General features: G+C 39.5%; 1 protein-coding gene across 1 annotated transcript in view; it reads left to right on the forward strand.

Annotated features, from left to right (window-relative positions):
- The first annotated feature begins 1,764 nt into the window (after positions 1-1,764).
- LOC135220657 (glutamate--cysteine ligase regulatory subunit-like) overlaps positions 1,765-14,461 on the forward strand; it is a 39,735-nt gene continuing 27,038 nt past the window's right edge. The window contains exons 1-2 of the mRNA XM_064258009.1: positions 1,765-2,051; positions 11,623-11,815. Of these exons, the coding sequence (XP_064114079.1) occupies positions 1,953-2,051; positions 11,623-11,815 (292 nt within the window). The 5' untranslated portion in view covers positions 1,765-1,952. The remainder of the gene's footprint in view (positions 2,052-11,622; positions 11,816-14,461) is intronic.

Here is a 14,461-nt window from a genome sequence, read left to right on the forward strand (position 1 = left end):
TGTTTATGAAGATTTGAAAACAAAACGTGTAAGAAAAATGCACTACTGCTCTAACAAAGAGCTATCTAAGCGCTATCGATTGACCAGCTCTACAGAGGAACTCAAGACTAAAACATTCATAAGTAATACAGACCTCTTTCCCACAACCAAAGGTGCAACTGATTTATTGACATTTATAATTCCCTATGGCAGAAATGTTATCATAAATATAGGAACGGTTTTGAAAATTTGCCAACAACTGCGGCTCTATTGCTAGTTCTGAAATGTCCTTCACAAACTCAAAATCAATTCCTATATGCATCAGAAACCATAGATAGGTACCTTAAAATCTTATAGTTTAACTGGTGCAATTGCACCAGCAAAAGCAGGAAAAGTTCGTATATAAGGTCCATGAATGCCATTAACGCTACGTATCTCGTGCGGGGTCTAATAAAGAATTTGTAGTTTTATGATAGAGTAATAGTATAATATTTTAAAATTTCCTTATCAATCTGTTTCGTAAATCCAATGTGCCTTGCAAAAATAACAGGGTCATCGCATAAATCATTGGGTTCAGCACTCTGCAAGATTACACTGGCTGTACGTATTAAGTAGGCCATCCTTTATTAGGTCCAGAATTATACTTGTGATATTATCAGGTCTTACATTAGGCCAGATACCTCTGTAATTATTTATTTTTCGTTGCTGTTATTAAGTAACAAATCAAGACACTGGTCAAAACATCGAGGTGAGGACGCAAAATGCGTTCTTGCTCCCTTGTGATGGGAACTCGATCTTATCACCCCCATGTAGGGGAGGGGGTAGTAAGGCAAGAAGCTTTTAAGAGGAAATATTTTGGGGAAAGGGCTCCTACATGACTTCTTTGGAAAAGAGTCGTGAAGTCATATGACAGCCTCGTCAAAGCAGGACACCGGCAGTGTCGAGACCTGCGGAGTAGCGCCTTTTGCAATCAATGATCTATTATTATTATCATAGTCATCGTCTGGTTGTTACGACAACGAAACTGACAGACGTTTCCTCTTGAATTGCTTTATGAGCTTTAAGCCTTGCTTTTAAAAGTCCAATCGCAGGTACATGTATCAGCCTCAAAAGTTAATTACAAACCGTCGTGGTGTTAAGGCAAACCTAAATGCCATTTTGCCATGGCTTTCTTTGTATTTTCAATTAAGAGAGCTCCAAAGGAAGAATCGTTCCATTAAGTTTCGTGAACACATAATCTCAAAATTAATTGATAAAGTCAGCCTGTCTGCTTGACTTGCATAAAAAGAACATTTTTCGGCATAGTGCACAGTACTAAGTTATGATTAATGGGTTATTGAGAATTGATTTGTCATTAGTACAAATGATCATGTAGGAATATGATATTCATGTTTAACTCATTACAAAATTCAGTAATACCTACGGCCCATCGTCATGCCATTGGTATGCAACCCTATTTTGCGAGGTAGGAGGAATTTACTAGCAAAGGAATGTACATACATTTGATTCACGTAAACGTTTCGAAAACACTAAATAATTTTATATACAGAATTGCAATATGATTGCATTATTACATGAAAATAGAACTTCCTTGAATAGCAGAATAATTCAGCACTAAGCATAGTTTTGAAAACATCAGATAAGCATTCATTTACGTACAGGCTAATGTAGTGCAAGGTAAAAAGAGGTGAGGTAGCCATACGAATACTTTCGGACACTTCCTGAGCAAATGCTGAGGCACCTGAACTGTTGCCACCGAATAAGTTATTGAACGCGGCCCTGCTGAGTCACGGTGAGCTGCTACTGACTGACTGAGACCCTGAAGGAGGCCCTGCCTGGACCCTGGGTAGGAAACGTACGGTAGTGTAGTCACTAGTCAGTGCGAGGTGCGCCTCTCTTACGGATAGAGGTGATAAAGTCTCGTTGGAGACTTGCGAGACGGAGACGTGAGGTGAGGAAAAAGTGACAGCATAATGACAACTCCAAAAGTCCGTAAGATCGTTCTCACGACGAATAATATCCTGGAGATGGAAGAATTGATTCGGAAGGCAGGACAGACGACGACAGAGGAGGTACAGCATATCTAGGCTATAGGCCAGTTTTGTCATAGCCTCTCTTCCTTTCAGAAACCATGTTAGGTTGGTTGTTTATTCTCAACCATCCCTTACTGGGCTATATGTGCCCTGGATTGTTATATACAGCATAACATGCGTTTTATCATTTGTAGATGGGTGTTATTATAGGGAAGGTGTCGCGTGTTGGGATATCATTTGGTGCATGACTGTCGTGAAATATCTATACTGTATTAGGCTAAATATCGATGTCCAGTCCTAGACGAACATGTAAGATTGAAATGAAACCTCAGCCAAGGAGCACATGTCAACTTTTAATATTAGGCTTGGCCTGCGTAGGTTGTTTTGTGGTAGTACATCGCGTTAAACCATGAATGTACATGTCAGTGCCATGCGTTGTCTTGCTTTCAAATGGAATGCGGGCAGCCAGTAGGTACTTTGTCACTAGGCAAACTCGCATTGCCCATGTTTGTGGTAGCAATGACAGTCATGGACTCCCAGGCGTAAATCATGCTGATTAATGCATTTGCTAACTTACTGCAGGATAGGGTATCTTAAAGATGTGGTAGCCTTTTTTTTATGGGCTACCTAGTAATTACATAAGTAAAGCATGAGGTGTTACTGTTGACCCAATTCTAGGATAGCTAGCTAGTATACCTAAAATTGCACATTCCCGTCATTCAGTGTTTTCATTTGTTTCATAGTTAATTCTAATGATATTCATGGCTTGATTGGCTGTATGTTAGCAAGATAGGCTAACATGTTTTGGTAGGCGATAAACAACTTATAAAGTAACTTACCACATTTGGAACAAATTTCTTGGTACCTGAAGGTTAATTGTAAATCTTTCAAATAATTACAAATGTAATTTTTTCCATTAGCAGTGGGTGGTAAATAAATTACATTTACGGTAATGGGTAACCTTAGAAGAAAAGGAATGCAATTTTTGGTCGGGAAATATTAACTCTATGGAATGCTGGGATTCATCATAACCAGACCTAATGCCTGCGTCCTGTTCTTCTTATTGGGGGTCTTACTCAGTGATATCTCCTGAACATTAAGTATGAAGGTGTGTTTCAGAGTTTGAAAAAAAACTTGGAAATAATCTTTGATTTGTCTAATATTTTCTCAAAATTGGTTACTGAATTTATTACAACCCCTAACCTTAAATTTAACAGTAATGTGGAACCACTGTCGGAAACCAGTTTTTTTATGACGACATGCAAAGGAAGCCCCCCCAAAAAATATCCAAGGTTGCTTAACTGGTTACACTGCAAAGCACCCCCCCCCCCCTTCCCCCGCATCTAATTATAACTGAGGACGACTTAGATACCTGGGTTTTTGGGAGGACTTATGAAAACAAGTGAAATACAGGAATGTATCCCAACCTAAGATTCTGTAACATAACCCAACTTAGGTTGCATGACATTCCTCCTTGACTGGCAGGTCACAGCAAATCAAGTCTGAAATAGAAGTGTGCATCCTAATGTAACTATCATAAACTTGTCCACTTTGTCGCAACTTGCCTCAGACCCAAAACCTATTACCTAACCTGACCCAGGGCACCATTAATTATAAATAGCATGATCATGGTTACCTAATGCCTTGATTATTTGCTAGGAAGTACAAAGATATTTAAATGCCTAATACATACTAACTTCAGGATCAGACATGGACAAATGATGGTCATTTTGACGTAATTTCCAAAGGGAGTTCAGGGGCCAGGTAAAAACTAAGTTGTATGCTTTGTACTAAAGATGTAAAGACGCATCTTTTTCTAAATGTATTGTCACTGTATTGTATTTTTGGACACTGGAAGGTGGCAGACACTTGTAGTGCCTGTACAGTTCACAAGCGCTTATGGGTGCTTTTTTATTATGTAATAATTGCATACCTATCTTTTTCAGGCAATTAAAACATCAAATTCTTATGCTAAAGTACTTGGATAATATTCGATTGAGGCCATTTTTCATGAGTTTCATAAAAGCAGCTAGGTAAGAAGTGTTGATTGAAATCTCAATATATATTATACTTTATAATTAGTAGTACTTTTTTATTATTATTGTTATTATTATTATATATTCAATATTGTTCTACAGTAGTATTCATATGAGGCAAATCCACAGGGGCCTTTGACTAGAAATTCAAGTTTCCAAAGAATGTGGTTTTCATCAGGAAGAAGTAAGTAGGTAAAGAGAAATAGTACAGATAGAAGAGATCTCACTTATTAAAAAGAAAAAATAGATGATAAATAGATAAAAAACATATTCAAATGCAAAGTGAATAGTATTAGATTAGTAATGCATTGCTTTTTTGCTTAAACTTAAAATTCCAATTGCACAACATCCTCGGTGAGGCTGTTCCACAGCACAATGTTGTCAGGAATAAAGGACCTCTGCAACAACTGAGAAGTTCTGTAGTGAGGAACATTAACTGCATATTGGTGCTGCTGTTCGTTCAACAAATTTGGTTGATTTCAGTGGGAAAAAGGGACCAGATCTCTGTTTATGAAAATTGACAAACAAAAGATCATCCATTGATGTTCCAAATCATAACTGCTAATATTAGGAAACAGAAACCTACCACCACAAACCACTCTTATCTAAAAGCGATAAATCTCTGTCAGAGGCAGACATCCCTACCAGAGAACAGTATTCTAATATAGGAAGAACAAATGACCTAAAATAGTTTGCATTTGATTTTATTATTATTTATATGTACATAAGATACATACATACATACATACATACATCATATATATATACTATATATATATATATAGTATATATATATATATATATATATATATATATATTATATATATATATATATATACTATATATATCCGAGCCCAGAAATAGATTTTTCCTATGTCAAAATCCCTTATTTAATTATTTATTTATTTATTTATTTATTTATTTATTTCTTTCTTTATGTATGTATGAGTCTTTCACACAATATGTAACTTTCAAGGGACATTTGCCGATACTTTCATTAGATGTTTCTCAAAAGTAAGATGTGAATCAAAAGTTGCACCTAGAATAGTTGAAGCTTCAGATTCATTCAGCTGAGTCCCATCCACCTGGAGGGGAGGTGAGGTGGTGGATATGTATGAGATCTGCTAACCAACAGTGTCTTCATTTCACTGAAGATCAGCCTACATCCTTCCAACTACACTATTCCCTAATCCCTTTCATACCCTGATTGAGACTAAGGGCAGCTTCATTTCTCACAAGTGGAGACTGGACAACACCCATAAGTGTTACATCATTGGCATACTGAACAATATTATTTGAAGCCAAGTTAGCCAATTTTATTTAAAGCCAAGTAAGCCAAACCACCATGTCACCTGAATACTACACCAAAAATAAGTGGACCAAGAACAACACCTGGTGGAAGTCCAGACATAGTAGGTCTTGGTTTCCTTAAGATCCTATCAACAGCAACTAGGTCTTGGTTTGCTAAAGATCCCATAAACAGCAACTCATTGCTGCTGTTATCTATATCCATATAGAATTAAAGTAAGTTCCTCCAATAATAAATGGTTCATCTCTACCTAAAAAAAATACCTTGGCTAAATGAGTCTATAGCATTATCAGGTTATGGAATAATACAAGAGAGAATGTGTGCCTTTTAGCTGAGTACCATTATTTAAACTTAAAGGTAAGAAATGTTCTTTACACACTCCTTGGTGGTTAGGACCTGGTTGATAAGGTTAGGTTTAGATAATTGTTACTTAATCTTACGGAAATATAAATCGGTCTTTTATCTATAGGTGTTCATCAGTACAAACTGGGAATAGTTGTTGAAACTTGATACCAAAGTGCTTTATTGGAGGTAGGCAGGTGGTGGAAGGAGTCCCATTCACTTGTCTTTAGCTAGCTTAGCTAGAGCTTATGTTCCCAATATTCTGGCGACTGCTAAATTGAAATTTCACCTCATGAATGTCAACAGTAAAGTATTGCCAAAAGAAGATGAGAAAAATGTAAGTAGGTGTGTATGTGACTGCTCTCTGTCTTCTGTGTTGGTGAGTTCCACTGTTTCTATGTGTTTGCAAGGGTAGGTCTTGCAGCAATGTTTTGCCCTAAAGGAGTTTTCCGGCTAGTCTCCTATGCTGCATTTTAGGTTTGGCAGGAAACAAAGAATTTTATGAGGTGTTTGTAGTTCCAGCATTTGGGATGGGTATATTTTGCCTGCTATAGTGTTGAATCTTTTCATCTCATGCCGTCCAGACTGTCCCTCCCCTATGCATGGTCATCCTTTTCTGGCTATGTTGAGAACTTACTCATCAGAGGAATTTATTTTTGGCGATAGAAATTCATTTCTTGATGTAGTGTGGTTTGGATCCCACAATAAGCTGTAGGTCCCGTTGCTATGTGACCAATTGGTTCTTAGCCACTTAAAAGAATATCTAATCCTTTGGGCCAGCCCTAGGAGAGCTGTTAATCAGCTCAGTGGTCTGGTAAAACTTGAGATATACTTAACTTTGAGAACTTACTTTAATGAAATTAGGTGACAACCACAAGTTCTTTGATAGCGATGGCCCTGGTGCTTGTACCAAGCTCCCTCACTTCACCCGTTTTGTTGGCCATTCCAGGCATGTCTGCATCATTTGTGGGCCTTCAGATTGTGTGACTGCCCATTGGAGATCTATTTTTCACTGCCTGACTATAAAAGAGTCGCCTGTTGCGATTTTTATTACTATTCCTGCTAAAGAACCTACTTTGTCAAGCCTCCCATAGCAGTCCTCTTGCCTTTGGGATATACCCCAATAATATCAAACATTCTGTGCTCTAGTGAGATCTCAAGTACTACCTTGACCTGTTATACTGTGTTGAGGAGAGTAAGACCCATGGATAGAATAAGGTGAAACAGTGCATGTACACTTCTTGTCTAGTTTTGCCTCCTTATTTTCTGTCCCTTCTTCCTCCTGTAGGAAAAATTGGTCTCAAAAGCCTTCTCACAAGAAGTCCCATTGGATTTTAAGAAATACTGTCCATCTCTCGGGTATGGTGGCAGCATTTGTTACTTACAAATGTGATGTCCCTTCCATCTCTCTTGGCTGACAACAGCACTCACTCATTTGGGATATCTGCTTTAGATAGGGTTGACATGGGGTTTTCTGAGCACATTCAGACACCGAGATTGCATCAGTCTTTCTCTGTTCGTACATCAGCAGAGATGCATGCAGATAAGGTTCACGCACAGTAGGTTGTCTTTGGCAGATACTGCTGGGTATCATGGTGATTTGCATTTGTATGATGGTGCTGGCCCTTGGCATGTTTATGGTTCATCCAGATCCCCTGATGCATGCATGAGCTGTCACAAATGGCCTCTACTAGTTTGGCCTCAGCTTGTCACAGGGACTTTTAAGGCAGGCTTGACCTTGGGGTTGGAGTTTTTTTGTTATGTTAATAAGTCAACCTTGGATTGTAATTGGATGATAGATACTGTCAGATCCAATCATTCGAGTCCCCAAGATCTCAAGAAAGTACATTAGAGCAGGTTGACTCAATGTATATTAGGGTAGACTGGTGGTCCTAGTGGTCCTGCCCCTCAGAACTTCTGTTAGCAGTGTTGGAAACACACTTGAGAAATTGTTAAGCACAAACCCAATCTCATTTATAGAGTGCACCCTCGGATGCACTTGGGAGACAATACTTTTTGGGCTTGCTCCTGTCGTTTTGGATCAGATGGATAATCAGATCTCTGGATCATAAGGTTCCCTGTTGTTTAGCCAATTGAGTAAGCTACTTGCTACATTGTTGATACATTGAATGGCTTAAAAGTCCCCAGTGCTTGGCTTTACAGCCTAAAGTTTGTGAGTCACTCATTCATTTTTTCCTCTCACTGAGTGAGAAACCAACTCTAACTTCTCTTAAGACCTCTTGAGACCACCTAACAAATAAAGTGGAGGACTTAGAGCTTATAGCATGTTTTGGATGTGGACAATACGGGCACTCTTTCCAAACATGAGGAGGCCGTTCTTAACTGTTAAGTTTTAGAATGGTCTCAGAAGCATTTAACCTTTTAAGAAACTGCCTCATCTTCCTTAATTAGATAGACTACTGATCCTAGATCAACAAATAAATAACTTTCTAAGTGCTTCATGTTCCCTGCATCTGCAGCATAAGATGCTATTGTAAATTAGGCAGCAAGCATTATGGAGGGTAAGAGTCTAAGTTATTCAATAGCCCTAACATTATCACTTTACTTACCTCATGTAAAGATGCCTCCTCTAGGATTAGAGGCAATGGCTAGTGTGTCTCTCCCTTTCTGCCAAGACTCTGAGTTTGATTGTTCCGTCACTTTCCTGTGAAAGCTTTGGATTATTGCTAACATGTAAGGAGTCATCTTAGGGACAGCCACTCAGATCTTGGAAGGACCATGACCTTCCATCATCTTGGACACTCTTGGTCCCTCCATTCCCATTCTGATGAGACACACTGATTTGCTGGCCGCCCCTAAATTAATACAAGAGTACTAGCCCCCGTTGCAGTCTGAGCTCACAGAGTAGTATTAGGTTAATGAGGTATTTCAACTGGACAATAATGTCATCTTCAGAGGTAGAGCTTTAGGAGCAATATGAACATGGGAATTTACGCTTTTCCTCCCCCCTTTCCCTCATCAGGCCATTTCTGGGAAAACTTATCACAGTTGAATGTCATAGTGACCTTGACAGCAACATTTTGACCACTACTAGCCTAGTTTCCTAAGGTTGACCACTACTAGCCTAGTTTCCTAAGCTTATGAACCTATGCTGATTTCCTCAGAGGCCATCTTTCACAACAAAGTTTCCTGAGCAGCCTTACATTATAATTTCCACAAGAATCACTCTGTGCAATCAGTATTTTCAGCAGACATTGCAGAGGGTAGCGCTACCCTGGGAAAGGAGTTGATGTCCAGATTGTACAAGCTAAGTGGAATATATTCTGTAATTGGTGCAACTGGGGCTCTGATGTTTTCCAGAATGCAAAACTTTTGTTGTATACTGGTCAGTGCTTACCTTATCGTGTGTGTTAGCATTTTGAAAGAAAAGCTATGCATAGAAGTTTGAAACTTGCAGAGTGGAGCTTATCAAAGGTGCTCAAGAGCCTGTCAAGTGATATTTTTAATGTCAATTTTATCTTGAAGGATTTCATAATGAAGATGGAGTGAATATCAGGCAAGTGTCTCATTTCAAAAACTGGCTTGTGTTTTTTTATATGCCTGGATTTATGGTCAAAACATTGTCAACATAATCCTCCTCTCGCCAATTCTTGAGATTGAGAATAAATCTCCTCCTTTTCAGTTCAGTAGCCAAAAGGACATGTGTAAAGCCCTGTTTGACCTGTGAGGAATTACCTTTGAGAGAATCAGATCTTTTGAAAAAGACCTTCGTGTCTGTTTTTATTTACCCTAGCCACTTAACACAAATTTTCAGAGAATACAGTATCTTTTTGGCCAGAGCATGTTAGTTTACATGCTTATGTCAAGGGTCATGAGGTTGTTGCCAATTCAGTACCAGTTACCTCTGTACAAAAGTTGAATGCATACATTAATACATTTTTTAATAGGGCAAGTTCCATTCCACTTTTATCAAATTTTATTTGAGCAGTTTAATATACAAATCTATGATTTCATATTTATTTCTCTTGGTCCAATAGTAGCTGCTGGGTAAGGTGTGTCAAAGCCTAATAAAAAAAAAAAATTGCAAGATGGGTCAGGCTCATCATTCTCCTTCTCATTCATATTTTCTTTAGCCAACCTCTTCAGACACAGTGGGACAGATTTCTGGTATGTGCTCATACACCTCTCTTTCTTATCTTCCTCCAGTGTATTGACTGTAAGTACAAAGTATGGCGTCACACACATTGCCCATGTCCAATCATCCCTGTAGAGGGGTAGTGCCGTTTAGCGCTCCATAACCCTTAGTGGACAGGGGAAAATATCAATATGCTGCACCCTTGGACAGGTAAACTTAGAGGTCAGCCATTTAAGAAAAACACACTAGTGGAAAGATGAAGATATGCAAATGCACATGGTGTAAGAAAGACATTTTTTTTTTTCGTAATTTTTGCTACCTTCCACAAGAAGTTGTAAATTACTATATATTTATAACACCTTGTGTGGGCCTCTTTTGTAAGATAATCATAAATTTTACCAAGTTATGCATATTTTTTCTAATAAATAATTTTATTATATTTTGTAAAATTATAATTGCATCTCATGCAGTATCCAAACAGATAAGAAATAAAATCAGTAACAAATTCTGAGCTTATTTCTTGTAAGATATTTACATAAATTTACTGAGAAGGAAGATGCAGTAATTTTTTGGGTTTACACATGTCTTTTCCTTGCAATTTTACATGTACAACTGACATACTATCATAATAAATAAGAACTAAAACCAACAGCAACTCCTTGGTATATTTATGAGCAAATTTATAAAAAGACATCGTCAGCCACTTAGAATCAGTGAGCTGAGCCAGTCAAAAAGTTGCCATTAGTGAATTTATGGGCTATAGAAATAATGGCACCTCTTTCCTGCCCAATTCCCCCAAATAGATGGTGTGCAATATTGTTGATCACCATGAGTGAATCCGTCCACCACCCAAAACCTGTCATTGCTGCTTGTGAGCATATCCATCCATTAAGGGTTAAGTGTGTACTAGGGTAGACAACTAAGGGATTTTGCAGCATACCACCAGCTCCTAGCTGCACCCACTATTTAGCCTTTTACTGTAATTACATTTCATCTTCCATTCTTCAATTTTTTTGTAAAACCTCAGCAGCTTTTCTCAACCTCTCTTAACTCCATCATTTCACCATCTTAAGTGCCAGTAGACAGAAATTGATTCAGTGCCTGGCCTGACAGCCAAGATTTCTTGGTCAAAATCAAATTTGTTTCGTCATGACCTCTTTTTAGTCCAGAGACTTTTGTTGGATTCATTTCTCATGGTTAACATTGTCATAGGTCTAGTACCTCATCATAAAGTGTTTTATAGCTTAGGAAAATGTGGGATTTGAAGCCATCCAACATGCATAGCTATTCAGTCAATTGTAAAGTAATGGGTTGTTTAAGTGAATGCCATTTTAGAAATAAAATTACCAGAGATTTCTCATATGTACACCCATTAATGTACTTTATCAAAATTCACCTGTCTCTCAACCCCCCTCCATATTGCAGATTATTAACACGACACACTTAGTACATACTGTTTAAAATTTCACAAGTATAAGTGCTGAGGGGATTCCAGATGCATATTCAGACAAGTTGAAGCCAGAATTAATTTTCTGCTTTTGGGATGCCTGGAGATTGCACTACTCTGAATTTGTTGTGTAAAGCTGAATGTTTGTGCTATATAAGAAAAAGTTTTATTCTAAAAATGCATACCCTATCATTTTCAACATCAGTGGATTTTCCCATATGTATTATGTCTGTATGAAGTAGTTTTATGCTTCAAAGGTTTTTTTTTTTTTTTATCATACAACTTAGAAATATTAAGTAAAGTTAGTCTTAGTTGTAGGCAATTTTTTTTTACGAGGTTAAAAGTAATTCTTAAGGTAAAATAAACTTTTTAATTTCTAGTTACGGGGAAGTATCAAAACCACACTTAACAACTGGGATGGTTGCAAAGATGATGCTGAAAGTGGCGAAGTACTCAGAATTCAACGAAGTATAAATAATCAGCCAAGTGAAGATGGATCTTGGACTAAAACTACTGTAAAGCTTTTCTTGAGTAACAATGAGTCAAGTCAGGTTGAAGATGCCATTAAAACAGGTAAGTGTGAAGAAAATGTTTTTTTCTTATTTTAGTAATTACATCAGTCCCTGGGTTACAACGGGGTTTCCATTCTTGAGACATGTTTTAAGCCGGAACATCGTCAAAAATCCTAAGAAAACCTTACTTTGTTCCGATATATATACAAACCCTCGGTCCTTTAACAATAGGAAGGTACTTAACAGCAGCTGAACCGGTTGTAAGCTTCGAACAAGGGGGGTCGGTAGTTAACTACTTGTCCGGCAGTTGGTGGTCAGCTCAACTGCGAGGAGAGAAGTCACTTTGCTTTCGGCCGCATTGGTGGATGGCTGTTATCCACCATCTCTTGCGAGCGAGAGGCTTTTCTCGCAGCGCAGCAATAGAGATGGCTGGATACCTCAGACAGTCCTCTGCAGCTGTCTACCAGGGGAAGTGGTCCGTCTTCTGTGGATGGGGTCTCTCTCCTCTCAGAGCCACTCTTCAGCAGGTAGCGGATTTCCTCGTCTTCCTTCGCTGAGAGAAGCTCCTCTCCGTCTCTGCAGTTAAAGGATACAGAGCCGCCCCTGGCCCTAGTCCTTAAACTGCGAGGTGTGGACATCTCTTCTTTCGAGATCCCCCTCCTGATGAAGAGCTTCGAGAAGTCTTGCCCACCCAGGGAACTCAGGCCCCCGGGGTGGGATGTGACTCTCATCCTTAGGAGTTTGACTCGCAGACCCTTCGAGCCACTCCGAGAGTCGTCAGACAGGGATCTGACCCTCAAGACCCTCTTCTTGCTGGCCCTGGCATTGGCGAAGAGAGTAGGGGAACTTCATGGTCTTTCCTTCGATGTCAAGCATTCCAGGGGATTGAGATCCGTGACGCTCGATTTCGTCCCGAACTTCGTAGCGAAGAATCAGAATCCTTCGGTCCCTGATGACCGGTTCGAGTCCTTCATGATCCCCTCCCTGAAGGATTTCACCGATAATGATGAGGATGAGATGCTGCACCTCAGGCCTGAGTGTCGACGCCTCTTTGTTAGCACCGGGGTTACCAAGAAATAAGTTTCCAAGAACACTTTCTTTCTGGCTGCGTGAGGTGATCAGGAGGGCGTACGAGACAGCTGGTAGTGACGACACCCATACCCTTCTTCTGAGACCCCACTAAGTCAGAGGTATTGGTCCAACCTTGCATTCCGCAAGAACTTCTCCCTGGCGCAGGTTCTGAAGGCAGGGGTTTGGGCCAACCAGACCACCTTCACTTCATTCTACCTTCGGGATATCACCCACAGGTCCTTGAACACTTGTTCCTTGGGACCCGTGTTGGCTGCTCAACAAGTTGTGTATTCTACCCAGCACCCGAGCGGACAGAACAGCATCGCATCCTTGTATGACTGCATGAATGGACGAGTGAAAGAGTGTGACTGGCTTCTCTTCCTCCTTCGTTCTTCTCCTATACGGAGACTGATGCAGGTAAGCTACACAACCGAGCTCCATTCTATCCCTTTCAGTAGGGATAGGACTGTCTATCCACCACTCCCCAACAAGGGGGGGAAGTGGAAGCCAACAAGAGACAAACCCATAACTTCATTTTGGCTCTTGAAGTAGGAACTAGTTCTTGCCTTTTGCTATTTATAAGAGGTACGCTTGCCTCCCTATTATAAATCTGGTCCAGAAGTCTGACCACTGATCCTGCAGTGCACACCCTGATCAGCTGGGCAGAGGCTAGGAGCACTCCCTCTGCTTTTACGACCAGGGAGGGAATCCAAGGTAGGACGAACACCAGTCTGTTCATAAGACTCAGATTCCACCCACCAAAAAGTGAGTCTTCCTATTGTTAAAGGACCGAGGGTTTGTATATGTATCGGAACAAATAACAGTTTGTTGGAAATTGTATTTTTCCTATATGTAAAGGACCTGAGGTCCTTTACATATAGTCCCACCTCATGCCACCCCTCACTCTGCATTTCCTGGGCCTAAAGCAAAGTGACTCCTCTCCTTGCAGTCGAGCTGACCGCCAACTGCCGGACAAGTAGTTAACTACCAACCCCCCTTGTTCGAAGCTTACGACCGGTTCAGCTGCCGCTAAGTACCTTCCTATTGTTAAAGGACCTCAGGTTTGTATAGTTAGGAAAAAGACAATTTCTGACAAATTGTTATTTTAATGCTTTGGATGCATTAAAAACTATGTAAACTGCATTCTTATTGCATTATTTATAAAAAAAACCTTCAAATATTGATTATTTTGCAGTTTTGGAGTCATATTTCTTCTGCTAAATCAGCGTTGTAGGTGTCGTAACTCTGGAACAGGGTTGTAAACTTGGAAATAATTCCTGATAAATATAATTGAAAAGCATTGTAATCTCAGAACGTCGAAAGCTGTGGACTGCCTGTATCTTGTAAGAGGTGTATTATAACAGTACCACTGTTTTTCATAGGGAAGTAACTTCAAAGAAGAAAGAACTGCTGACATAATAAGAGGTTCTCAGTTTCAGGCATTGAGGCTAGGAGACTGACTAAGAGATCACCTTTCATATTTTTACAAAGGACTATCCAGAAATCTTGGGGACATTTTTCCCCAGATTGTATGGTAGCTGCTCAAGCTGTTGAGAAGCTGTAGCAGACAAAAGAAAAAAAAATTCACCATAAGTTCATAGTCAGATTTACATTGGTAAACTAGCTTCAGGGCTGC

The sequence above is a fragment of the Macrobrachium nipponense genome, chromosome 2, assembly GCF_015104395.2.
Source record: "Macrobrachium nipponense isolate FS-2020 chromosome 2, ASM1510439v2, whole genome shotgun sequence".
Classification (NCBI taxonomy): domain Eukaryota; kingdom Metazoa; phylum Arthropoda; class Malacostraca; order Decapoda; family Palaemonidae; genus Macrobrachium; species Macrobrachium nipponense.